Raw genomic sequence first — 12,191 nt, forward strand, 5'->3', positions numbered from 1 at the left:
CTTCTTATCTTTTTAGTGAAATCAGTACCTGTAATTTTAACTTTCCAGATTTTCTGAATTTCCACTTGAGAGCATGTACGGTCCTACATCTGTTCAATTTATATCTCTTCTATCTGCTGCTCTTAAATCATAAACTTGTTCTTCAGTCAGTCTTCTGCATCCATTTAATTTGGTCTTAGCTTTCTGCTTAGTCTTTTGCTATTCTTTTAATACTTATCCATAATCAGCTACACCAATTAGCTATTTTCTATTCAGATTAATTTATTTTTCCAACATTTTAGAATTGTTTCATCAATCAAGATTTTATTATGAGTTGTTTTGGGTTTTGATTTCCTCCCCTGGAGACTGCTTTTAATTGGCCTTTGTGTTTGAAGGGAAATTTTCAATTTCCATTGATAAAAACAATTTTTTTATTTTATTTTATTTTATTTTATTTTATTTTATTTTATTTTATTTTATTTTATTGATTTTTTTTCCCAATACCTTAGCATTTCTTGCTTGTAAATGCTTTTCTAGTTCATCCTGAAACATGACAAATGACAAGCAGGGATGTTTTAGTTTACTATCTACCCATTATTCCATGTCAAATATGCAGTGGTAAGTGCATCCATATGATATGGACACATACTTTATATATGTTTGTGCTTTATATGAAGATACATACCCATATGTTTAAATGCACAAATACACAAGATGGTTTGAGTGGATGTTCTAATGAAATATAAATTTTTATATTTTTAATATTTTCTTGTCCTCCTTTTTTTTATAAATTGAAGTTATACTTGAAACATATTGTTTCCTAAAGAGAACAAGAAAGTTCTCACTCTAAATGGCATTTGTAAAGTTAATTTCTTCAGAAAGAATGGCCCAAAGGCAATATTATCTGCTTGTACCTATTTAATCCTCCCATCCCTCTGAACCATGTCCCAGAACACAGGTTTTTTTAGTAGGAGGCAAATCTTAAATAAGAGCTCTTTAAATATATTGTTATGTTGTTGTGACAGGTAGAAAAAAGCAAATGAGCTATTAGATGTCACAGAACTGTAAAATCACCAGATTGTTTAAAGCTTCAATCTGACTGATAGCACTGCACTGCAAGATGCAGCTGTAGAAATAAAAATGCACATCTGAACAACGCTGAGTCATTACTCATGTTTAAGAATGTAATGTCTGCTGATTTTCATTTGCTTTGCTGTACCTTATTTTGGAATTTTTAAATGGCTTTTAAATTCTTGGAGTATTAAACCTTTATATGGGTAAAGAGAAAAACAGTTACAGGAATTATGGCAAAAAATCTTTACACTGTAGATATAATTTGTTATTTTTGGCCAATATAAATGACAGTGTGGTGGTAATTAAGAGGAAAGTCGAGCACACACTAGTTCTTGCATGTTTATTTCACATTTTTGTGTACTTATTTTCCTTTGAAGTGTATTTGACACTAGCTGCTGTCAAGGTACTGGAGTAGGAGGACTGTTGGTCTTAGATAAGACATCAACTCCTAGTTTTCATCTAATTTTCTTTAGAAAAGACAGAAGTGTCTAATAGAGTAAACACAATTATTCCAGAGCACTTAATGCAGGGCTAACAAAATAGATAACTTGACAAACTTATAAAAGCCATATAAATATAGTGAATTATGTAAACTGCGATGTTTTTCATTAGAAAGTAATAGAAATGCAAACTGATTTCATAGAAGGCACTCAAAATAGGGTTTTTTTCCTGCAAAATTGTTTTCTTATTGTGAGACATCAGTGTGGTAATGCCCCAAGAAACAATAGGCATCTTGCCGTTAGCAAGAAAATAAGGATTTTCCCAAGACCAAACCAGCACCAGGTTATTATACAGCTTTATTGTTTCTAGTAAAAGCTGTTTAGCACTTTGGCCATCTTCCAGACAAATTCCCAGTATTAAACCAGAAAACATTTGCTAGATCTATTTCATATAGGCCTTCTCTTCCCAGACACACCCTCTAGCTCTCAAACTTGAATTCCATTTTTAAGTATGCTGCATGCTGCTGTGGGGGGACACCATTTATCTTATCTGGAAGATGAGTTTCAATTGAGGTAGATACAATTGAAAGATCCAAGGAAAGTACCTTTTGGAAGTTGAGAATAGATTAAGTGGCTGATGCAGAAGTAAGAACATAATCTCTTGGATTGCTGTTGGATTCTGACTTCAACTATTTTTTGGGGCTGTGAGTTCTGGTGCTCATATGAAACAAGATAAAAAGCTGTATAGATAAACTCCCAGACTATGAGAGAATGTGGTTTATTGTCTCTTAGAGGCAAATGAAAGAACTAAACTGGACAGTGAACAGCTTTATAGTCCCACTCTTCTCCTTGGCAGCTGGGCCTTATGTTTCAGAATCTAAGCACTTATGCTAAACAAATTTTATCTAGATCTTACTATAATACCCTGTGAAGCATGAATAAATATAAGAATAATATATATTAATTGCAAATACACAAAGGCCAATAGATCCCTGTGCACTGGGGATAGTTTGGACTGTGCTGATACAGAATTTGGTGAAGGGCCTAGGTAAATGCCAAAGATGGTTAGCTGACTAATTCAGCCTCACACCTCTCCTGATCCAGGAATTTTGGTTCTGTTTACATGACTGACACCATTGTAAAGAGCAGACACGCCATGAGTCTTCTTCATGACAGGATAAAACAAGAGTACTGAGAATTATGAATTGTGTCTACTTGTAGCAAAGCATTAGAACCTTCTCTGATGTAAAGTGACCTCTAACAACTGTCAAATTATGAACTACTTCATTGCCAATTAAAGGGCACAAGAAAGGAAACAGACAAACATACTCTAACATCTGCATGTTGTCTGGCGTCCTGTTTGATTGTAAACTGTGTTATCTTATTTTGGTGTCATTGCTAGAAATAGATTAGATTCTGTCTGAACCATTGTATTGGGACTTTTTTGCTTTTTCTGAGCACTACTCAGAACCAGAGTTTCCAAATATGACATCTATTTTTCAGGTACAATTTGAGCACTGCTTTTTCTGCAAGCAAATGATAAAATATACAGATATGCATACAAACCTCAGCTGTATGTGCTAACTGAATACAAACTAAGCACAAACAGGCTTTTACAGATGTAAATTCTATCAATTTCTTGTACAAGTGACAGTGATAAACAACCACACACACCAGTGATTTGCATACACAGAGCTGAAGTTTAGCTTTGAGTGTTTTTTGAGACCTTAAGTGTCATACCCTGTTGACAGCATATTTGACCTGAGAACTTCAGCTTTTAAATCAAACCATTTCCTTGCAACTTCTGTTTATTTTCTTTATATCCATTACCATGTCTATTTATTTTTAATCTGTCATCAAAACATCTATCTTTGAATGGTTAGGCTGACTGGTGTCTTTTGCTGAGCTATTGCTAATATGCTGGGAAGTGTTGGTGTTTAAGTACATTTGCTTAATTTTTGATCTAATTCTATTCATTTTGCAATGACTGGACATCTTTCCATTGGCTCTTTTGATTGTACATTCCTTGGGGCAGGGATGTGTCTTCCATTGTTATTTTGTGAGTGAACTACCAGTGATGGTGTCCAAGAAATACAAGTAGACAATAACCTATTCTTTCAAGGAACAAAAAGATGTTCTTTTTGATGCATTCATCTTTCATTTCTCATGAGTTTGCCATTCAGAGTCAGAAAACTTTTTGCAGGATTTTTAATTTTCATCAGTTTCCTAGGTTTTTGCATCTTCTAGTCTTCTCATTTCCTCATTAATTTTCTTCACTATTGTATTCATTAATACTTACTCCTTCAAATGTCTATTTTAAACTCTACAATTCTGAGTAGAAAAATTAAAAATATTTTTTTCAGGTTGCTTTTTGAAAATGTATGATAGCCCACTCAGCAAATTTTCTTTCAAAATTTTACTCTGTGTTTTTTTTCTCTATAGTATCCAACAAAAGCAGAAATAATGAAAATATGGCTTTTAAAATTGAGGAGACATTGCTAGGTCCAAAGTATAGATATATTGAAACTATTTATGGAATTTAAAATTATTTTGGAAAGGGAAATTCTGGATTTTGTGTTTCCTCTTCACAATGTCCTTTATTTCACCTTGTAGTTGTAAAAATGGCATCAAAACAGGTTTATCATAGGCAGAGAAAGCAAAGTCAGACTCTTTTCTAAATATTAATTAAAGTGCTTAAGAATATACTGTTTAAATATCCAGTCTCTGTCTCACTGGATTCAACCAGTTGCAGGTTAAGGCCTGAATATAGTGGACAAAACTGGAAAATCCTGTACTCAAGTCCCTGCATTTGAATAGAAGATTAATTGATAATGTATACACTTCTTATAAATTCTTAGCCTTAAGAAGATGTGGTGAATTGTGTTCAGTCTCATTTATGCTTAACAATTTGGGTTTTTTTACTCTAAGAAGCTTGATGAGTTTGAATGTCTTCCCAATCTGTAGAAAGAGCAAGGAGAGAATGGGGTATATCTCAGCAGGACCAGAGAGCAAAGAGAAGTTGAAAGAAATAGTCAAAATGAGCAGTATGCATTAATTTAAGAATTAAAAGCAGAAACATTTTTAAAAAGTGAGTTTGTGCATATTGTTTTCACAGATACTACCAAATGGATTACTCATCTATTTCCATCATAAGAAAAATTTCCAGACATCATTTTGACAGTTTTAAACAAAACCCATCATCCCAGCTCAAAACTGTATTTGCATATGTATATATGCAGTCTGCTATGAAAAAAAGAGAAGATGCTATTAGCACATTGAGTCCTTATGCTTCACCCTACTACATGAGACAGAATCTATGAAAAGAGATTTGAAAATAATAAAAAAAAAAAAAAACAAAACACAAGAAAAAAAAGGGAAAATGTAATTGTTATGGGCTTCTTCCTTATTCCATGGCATGTTCCTGTTCTGATGATGTTTCCATACGATTCCACTGGGAATATCAAATATAAAGGCACTCCATGGCATGGAAGCTCAGAGAGGAATTGGTGCTTCTAATATCTGCACTTGTTCCTCCACAAATCTCTTCTGCACTCTACACAGCAAGGCTGTGTGTGGTTTTCAGACCAGCTGGTGAAGCAGAAATGCTTAAGGGCTTAGCCCACACATCATCTTGTCTCCATCTCTCCCTGTTAATGTGACTCCAAACTTCAGTTCTTGCACACCAACCTTGGCTACCACTGGAGATGTCCTATCCTGTGTAGAACATTATCATGCCTCTGTCTACTTCTGTAAGCTTCTTCCCTATCAATGAAGAAATAACATCCATTAAGAAATTATCTAGATAAATTCTTTTTCTGTTGTTTTAAAGCATCTCCCTTTTGTTTGTTTCTAAAAATTATTATAGGGACAAATTACTTTTTCCTCCCAATTTCTAACTTAAGGTAATTCAGTGGAGATATTCCTTTTCCAGGTACTGAAAACTACATCAAACTTTTGAATTTGACACAGATCCAGACTTACCACAGGAACCGAGAAGACTGAAGCTTGTAATTCACCTGGGGAAATACAGATGTTTTCAGTGTGTGAAACAAATGTGGCTTTGCTGCCCACCCATTTCCCTCAGAGCTTCCTTTCTTCTCTTTGAGTCTTCCAGGTTAGGCCTGTTCGTCCCACCCAGTGCCATCCTGACTAGCTAGGAGTCCAGACCAACTCAGAAAAGTCAGCACAAATAGCTGCTTCTCTTTCAACTTCACATAACAATTTTGAGGTGAATAAAGCCTTCCACACAAAAAGAAGAGATACTTGTGTGCTGAAATCATGATGCTGCTATGGAAAGTGAGTGCGTGGCCATTTCTCTCATTGTCTTGGGCAGGGAAGATGAAGCTGGCTATGGCCAGAGAATAGTTTTGTTCATCAGTCATGTAGAATTTAAACTAAAAGGAGCTATGTTCATGTTTAAAAGTCATTAAGGCTATCAATTCTATTTTGATGGTTTTCTAGAAGAGGAGATGTCGGAGTTCAGTAGATCTCCCAAGGGTTACAGGATTCTTTATTCCAAAAAAGGAACTGAGTTAGTCTTTAAAGGTGTCAAAAAACATCATTCAAGGCTTGAGTTGTGCAGCCATTCTTTGTGGTTTTGGGATCTGTGAGTAAAAATGTTGGAATGAAGGGGAGAACTGAATTAAAATTGTGGATTAAAAAAGCTAGAAGATACGATGATTTTGAAAATGTAGCTTGTGATGTATCAATTTTCATGTGGATTGTGTAGATAATGGTGAAATTCAAATAGTATATTCAACTTTTACTCTCTATGAACATCTACAGCATATCTTTATATACCAGTGCAATGTAATTGTTTTAGGATAGCATTTATTAAGCACATAAAATTAGAGACTTCTGAGACAGAAAATACCAGCATAGATAGATTTCAAAAATTACACAAGTCTCCAGGTTACCAAATGTTTCCTTACCTGCAGTAAAGCACCTAAGAAGGCAGAAGCAGAGATCGATGAGTGGGAAAATGACCCATTGGATATTTGTATTAGCCACTTTGAAAGGTACAGTATGGAGAGAATTATCGATAAAGTCAGAGCCTTCATGAGAAAGCAACTCTGCTTGCAACTCTTAAGTGAGAAATGAAATTGCCTAGAATGCAAGTTGACAGATAAGACTGTTGAGTGAGGCCCCAAGAAGCTTGTGCTGACAACAGGAAACCTTTTATTTGAATTGTCTAAGGGTGGTAAAAGGTCAAAATTATTCAAATGCTGTATGCAGTTGATAGATGAATCCTGAACCAAGAGATTTGTGAGGCAGCAGAAAGCAAAATGCTCTGATAGCTGCATTTTTATAAAGATTGCATAAATCTTGCAAACTTGTAATAGCCACTTTTGTACATTTTACATGCAACATCTTCAGTTCATCCACATTAATGTAAATGTAAATGTGCTTGAGAAAGACCTGAAAATATCTTTGAACATTAATTCTTATGTAAGGAAATATCAATAAATGCTTTAGTTAGTTTCTGTGCAGTGATCCTAACTACTCATAAGAGGTGGCAAATTGCTAAGTGAAACAAATAAATGACCAAAAGAAGAGATTGTGGAAAGGGGAATAATGTTTTTTTAATCTGCTGCTGAACTACTTTATGATCTTAGGCAACTTATTTAATTTGTGCATGTCTTCTCACCACTTCTACCCTTATTAATTAGGACTACATAGAATATCCCTGCCATGCTGGTGCACAGTATGTTTTACTATCATCTGATCATAACCAAGAATAAGAAGATAAAAATTACACTGGATTCTAGAAGTCTTTGACCCTTTCCATCAAATTGTTCAAATTCTTGGCCTGTTATTCAATTAATATTGTCATCACTCCCTGAGTTTAATTTTTTGAGCTAAGAATGTACTTGGTCATGAAAGTCTTCCTTTTGCATTTTAGAACATCAGTGTCTCTGGAGTCTATTTAGTCACCTACACCCATTTTACAGTACAACACACAACTGCAAAATATGCAAGAGCATGGAATGTGTGTTAATGACTCATAGTATTGATTTCACCAGCAATATTTTAATGCTGTTTCTCTTGAAAAATGTACAATAGATCTGAGCACAGAAATCCTTAATATATGTTGTGTATGGTAATAGTCCACATTCAGCAATGCACTTTATTATTCTCTATAGAAACTAAAATATATGCTGGTTTACCACAGCACACATAAGTGAAAGATCCCTGCTATTTTTTTTCAGTCTGTCAGGACATCTGAGAAGCATACAACACAATGTTGTTTTCTTAGGGGCTCATCCTATTATGTGTGGGTTGGCTTGCCCTCTAGTGAGACTTCCTGCTTTCTGCTTCTCAAATGCATGCTCTTCTAAGACCATTGCCATTTGGTAAAATGCTATGGTTCACCAGCCTTCCACCTCAGCTCCAAATACAATTCTGTGTTTTTAGTTCAGTGTATGTACCAAGTAAGTTGAAGGTTCCAAAACCTGTTCATTAGGCAATGCCAATGAACTGTTCAGTTTTCTAGCTCATTGCATGATCATGGTCTGTAGTTCCATTCTTCAGAAGAAACACTTAATAGATTGGAAGGAGGTCATGCTTCCCATCTCTCCAGGCTGCTGGTGCAGATCATGTTTTCCTGTCCAATCTGTTAGTGTTTCTAGATTTGTAGTTACTGTTTCTATCTCAAAATGTGCCTGTGCTTGGCCTGGAGATCTTAATTTCTCTCACTGAGATTTGCAATGATTATGCAGAACTTTATCTTAGCCTAAAAAAAGCATATTCTACTTAGAGTTATCTAGAAATCCTTTGAATAACAACAGTCAAGTTTGTGCAGAGAACAACTGAGAACACTGTTATGATGAATTGTTTTTAATAATTTTATTTTTGCAATAGGATTGTAAATCTCTTGCAGCACAGACAGGAAAGATGGGGTAAAAAAGAAGAAGAAAGGGAAGTTTGAAATTCAGCAACCAAATGCAAAACTTTGTACTGATTTTCATATAGTCTAGGGCCTGCCCTTTTGTTCTTATATATGATCATCTTTACTTAAACTATCCCAGAAGTTTCTGGTTTTGGGAGTTAAACTCTCTAGGATTAGGAGCAGAACTTCCTGAGTCTAGAGCCCCCACCACTGGAATTAGTTTTCTTTGGTTCTCTGCCAGTGTCCAGCTCCAGTAATCTTCAGAGCCCATTGACAAATATTTGTACTTGGGTAAGTTTTTCTGTATTTTTAGGTGGCTTGGTTTTGCTTTGAATTTTACTTTGCAGTCCTTGAGATTGTAGATTGGAAATTGTTATTTTCTAACAGGATTATTTAGTATTAGCCACCATGGGAAATTTTCTATGTAATTTATCAGATGTTTTTAAAAATGTGTACAGTAGTGCCTGAACAAGCAATATATTTATTTTCACTTTTATTTTGCCATTTTCCAACCTATGATACTGGGAGAACTTTGACTGGAAAGCTCTAGAGGACAGAAGTTTGCTCCTTGCATGACTTCTTCTCTGTGGAAGGAGGGGATGACTGTGCCGGTGGACAGACAGGGGGATGGTTTATCAGCTATGTGGGCTCACTGCTTTGTTCTGGGCAATTCTGCTGTCAAGTCCACCTTGGTACACATTCCACAGCCACTGTGGCTCTGCAGCCTCCCCTCCAAAGTGCCTGTCTGCAGTTAGTACTGCTTTTTGCTTATGAGACCAGAACTGCAAGAGTGTCTGAAAGGTGTAAGGCTTTCTACCCCAAAATGTAGCTTTTCAATAAAGCCTCTTGCAATGATGGCAAATGGATGACTGTAAGTAGTCTGAAGTATTTGATTATAAAATTTAATATATATGGCTTGATTGTCTAATTATTTACCTCGATTTTAAAAATTTATGCTGGTAATTTCAGTAGAAAGGCTCCTCATTTGCACCAATCGGAGAAAACAGTAGGGACTGTAAATACATACTTTGAGAATAATATAAAAGGATCTTTAGAGATGTGTATTTTAAAAAATACAGCTTTGGTGTGACAAAGACTTTTTTTCTCTATTGCAAGGTTAGCTCTTGCCCTTTGTCTGAATATATTGTAACAATAAGAACTGTTCAGGTTCCCACAGTAACAATACTCTTGGGGATAACACAACCCAAGGCCAGGAATAAAAGGGTGTCATAAAGTACCAAATAGTCACCTGCTTCCCAAAATACCCTGGGACAGGTTCTCTCTTGGTGTAAAACAGACCAGCTCCTGAGGATATGGCTTGGTATCTCTGCAGAGTGGGTAGTCACTGTTGCAGAGGTCAGTACATGCATCAGCTGGATGATGTATAGATCAGATCTTTGCACTGCAGGCTCTTAGGAGATGTTTCCAGTTAACTTCCAGAGCAGCTGCTCCTCAGGACAATGAGGTTTTATATTTAGAAGTGCAGACTGGTCACCTGATGGTGTCCTGATTTAAGAGTGATCAGGTCTGTGCTCACCATTCATCTCTTTGAAATGAAAAGGGCAATAGTTAAAGAGTTGGCTTGGATCTCGCTCTTGTTTTGGTATAAACCACTCTTAATGAGATTGCATTTTTTTTCTCTATCATGTCTAACTTCAGTCTGAGAAGGAAGATAACACAAAGAATAAAACTGTCCAGAGTGTGCTGCGGTCACAACAGATTTAGCAGCTTACACACGAATTTTTTTCCCCTTTCTCTTCTTTTATCTGTGTTGATAAAATCGGAGAGTGGTGGCTAGCACTGATTTAGATTTCCAGCCTGGATTTGTTCTTGTTTTTCTCCTTACTTCAGTTCTCCTTGTGCAGTGCTGCGTGGCGCTGGCAGCCTGAGAGAGAGGGAGCTCCAGTCACACGCATAGACTCAGACCGCCGAGAGGAGATTAACATCAAGGAGTCCACATTTGCAATAGCGGGTGGTGCTGGGGGGAGAGGCGAGGGGAAAATAAAATAAAAGCAACAATCGGGTAAATGCTCCTCTCTTCTCGCCACCAGCACCTTGCACAGGTCTGAAATCGCTTATTTTGCTTTGCTGTATTGCGCTTGCCTGGGCTGTGGAGAGGGGAGGGGGAGGGGAGGAAGGGGGAGGTTTAACTTTTACTTGACATTACCGGGTTATTGTCACTTCCCCCGTGTTAAACCCCGGTGGTTCCCCCTCGCCCCCACCCCCTCCCCGGCCTCGGCTCCCTCCAGTTAACTTTGTTCAAAGGGCTGCAGTCGGGAGGGCTTGTCCGGGCCTGGGACACAGATAGCGTAAAGTAAATAACCACCACAATTAGGCTGGGGCCGGGAGTTGATCTTCGCGGCGAGAGATCTGCTTAGTTAGCGTTTGCTGTTTCGGGGCGATTGAAGGCCGCCGTGCCAAGGACACGCACACGCACACACACAGACACACACAGTCACTCTTACACACGCACGCTGGATACAAAAGTCTGGAGGATCTAGGGGAGAATTGCAGCCGCCGGATCGGTGCAGCAGCCGCGGGCAGAGCCATGCGTGTCACGGCCTCCTGAGGGGGAAAAAGGAAGGAAGGGAGGAAGGAGGAAAAAACAAAAGAGAGAAAGAAAGAAAGAAAGAAGGAAAAAAAGAAAAGAGGGAGAAAGGAAAGCAGAAGACAGACGCGGGGTGGTGGAAAGTGTTTGCCTGCTTTTGTCTCGCAATACAGTGAACTGGAAGATGGAGATGGATGTTAAGGGAGTTTCTCCGTGCCCGGAGCCCATCCCCCCGGCGGCGGGGTCTGGCGGCTGCCCGCACCAGCGCCCGCACCACCGCGATGGGCAGCCCGCGGAGCCGGCCCCCGCCGCCGACAGCGGCCACCCGGAGCGGAGGCACGGCAGTGAGAAAGAGGACAAAAAGGTAGGTCCGCTCCGCCGCCGGCCGGCCGGCGCCGCGCCCGCCCGAGGGGCCGGCTGCCCGGGGCCGCGCTCGGCGGGGCGGGCGGGGCCGCTGCCGCTCCCGCTGCCGCTGCCGCCGGGCCCGGCCGCGGCAGCCCCGCGCCGCCCTTTGTCAGCGCGGCGGCGAGAGGCGGGGGGCCGGCGGCGGAGGTTGTCTGAGGACACGGGGGCGCGGGGCGGGCAGCGCGGGGCCGCCGCCGCCGGGCCCGGGGCGCCGGGCATTGTTCCGCCCGCCCGCCCGGCGGGAGCGGCCCGGCTGCCGCCGCCAAAGTTTAACCTCACTTCGAGGGGCCGCGGCCGGCCCTTCCCGGGGCCGCTCCCCTTCCCTCCCCGCGCCTCGCCTCGACTTCCAGCCGGCGGCGAGGGGCGAGTCACTTGGGGGAAGGAGCCCGGGCGCTGTGTCCCTCCAGCCCTGCTGTGTCATTGCGGACCGGGGGACGGCTGCTCGCTGCCGAGTGAGAGCCCGCGGGTGACGGAGTTGAGCGAGAAATGGGTCAGATCGCACCCTTTGGTGCGGATGTGGCTGCTGCTGCGAGATTCGGAAAGTAGGGAGGATGGGATGGAAAAAGGTTGCCATTAAGATAATGTCAGCGGAGTGCATTGATCAGTGCTTTTGTCTGTGGGCACTGTCTTCATTCATTTTTCTCGGCATTGGTTTGCTAAACTGAAGCCGATGAATTCTGCTGTGTCTGTAGGTCTGTGACAGGCAGAGACTGATAAATGTGTAAGTTTCATCGTAATTCGGTGATGGTTGCAAGGTGTGATCCGTGTGTGCTAGACAGTGTAAAACACATCCATTTCTGTTTTATTGAAATACGAGTAATTCTCTGAATGCACAGGTACCCCTAAACAGATTATA

General features: G+C 39.8%; 1 protein-coding gene across 11 annotated transcripts in view; it reads left to right on the forward strand.

The window, feature by feature from the left end:
• The first annotated feature begins 10,260 nt into the window (after window positions 1-10,260).
• RBMS3 (RNA binding motif single stranded interacting protein 3) overlaps window positions 10,261-12,191 on the forward strand; it is a 703,116-nt gene continuing 701,185 nt past the window's right edge. For 2 of the 11 annotated variants that reach the window (XM_031503882.3, XM_077787017.2), the window contains exon 1: window positions 10,549-11,294. In XM_031503882.3, the coding sequence (XP_031359742.1) occupies window positions 11,115-11,294 (180 nt within the window). In that variant the 5' untranslated portion in view covers window positions 10,549-11,114. Of the gene's footprint in view, window positions 10,446-10,545; window positions 11,295-12,191 lie in introns of those variants that run through there. The other 9 variants (XM_031503883.3, XM_085573225.1, XM_085573232.1 and 6 more) reach the window with 9 other exon arrangements.

Source organism: Lonchura striata, chromosome 2 (assembly GCF_050655825.1).
Source record: "Lonchura striata isolate lonStrDom1 chromosome 2, ASM5065582v1, whole genome shotgun sequence".
NCBI classification, from domain to species: domain Eukaryota; kingdom Metazoa; phylum Chordata; class Aves; order Passeriformes; family Estrildidae; genus Lonchura; species Lonchura striata.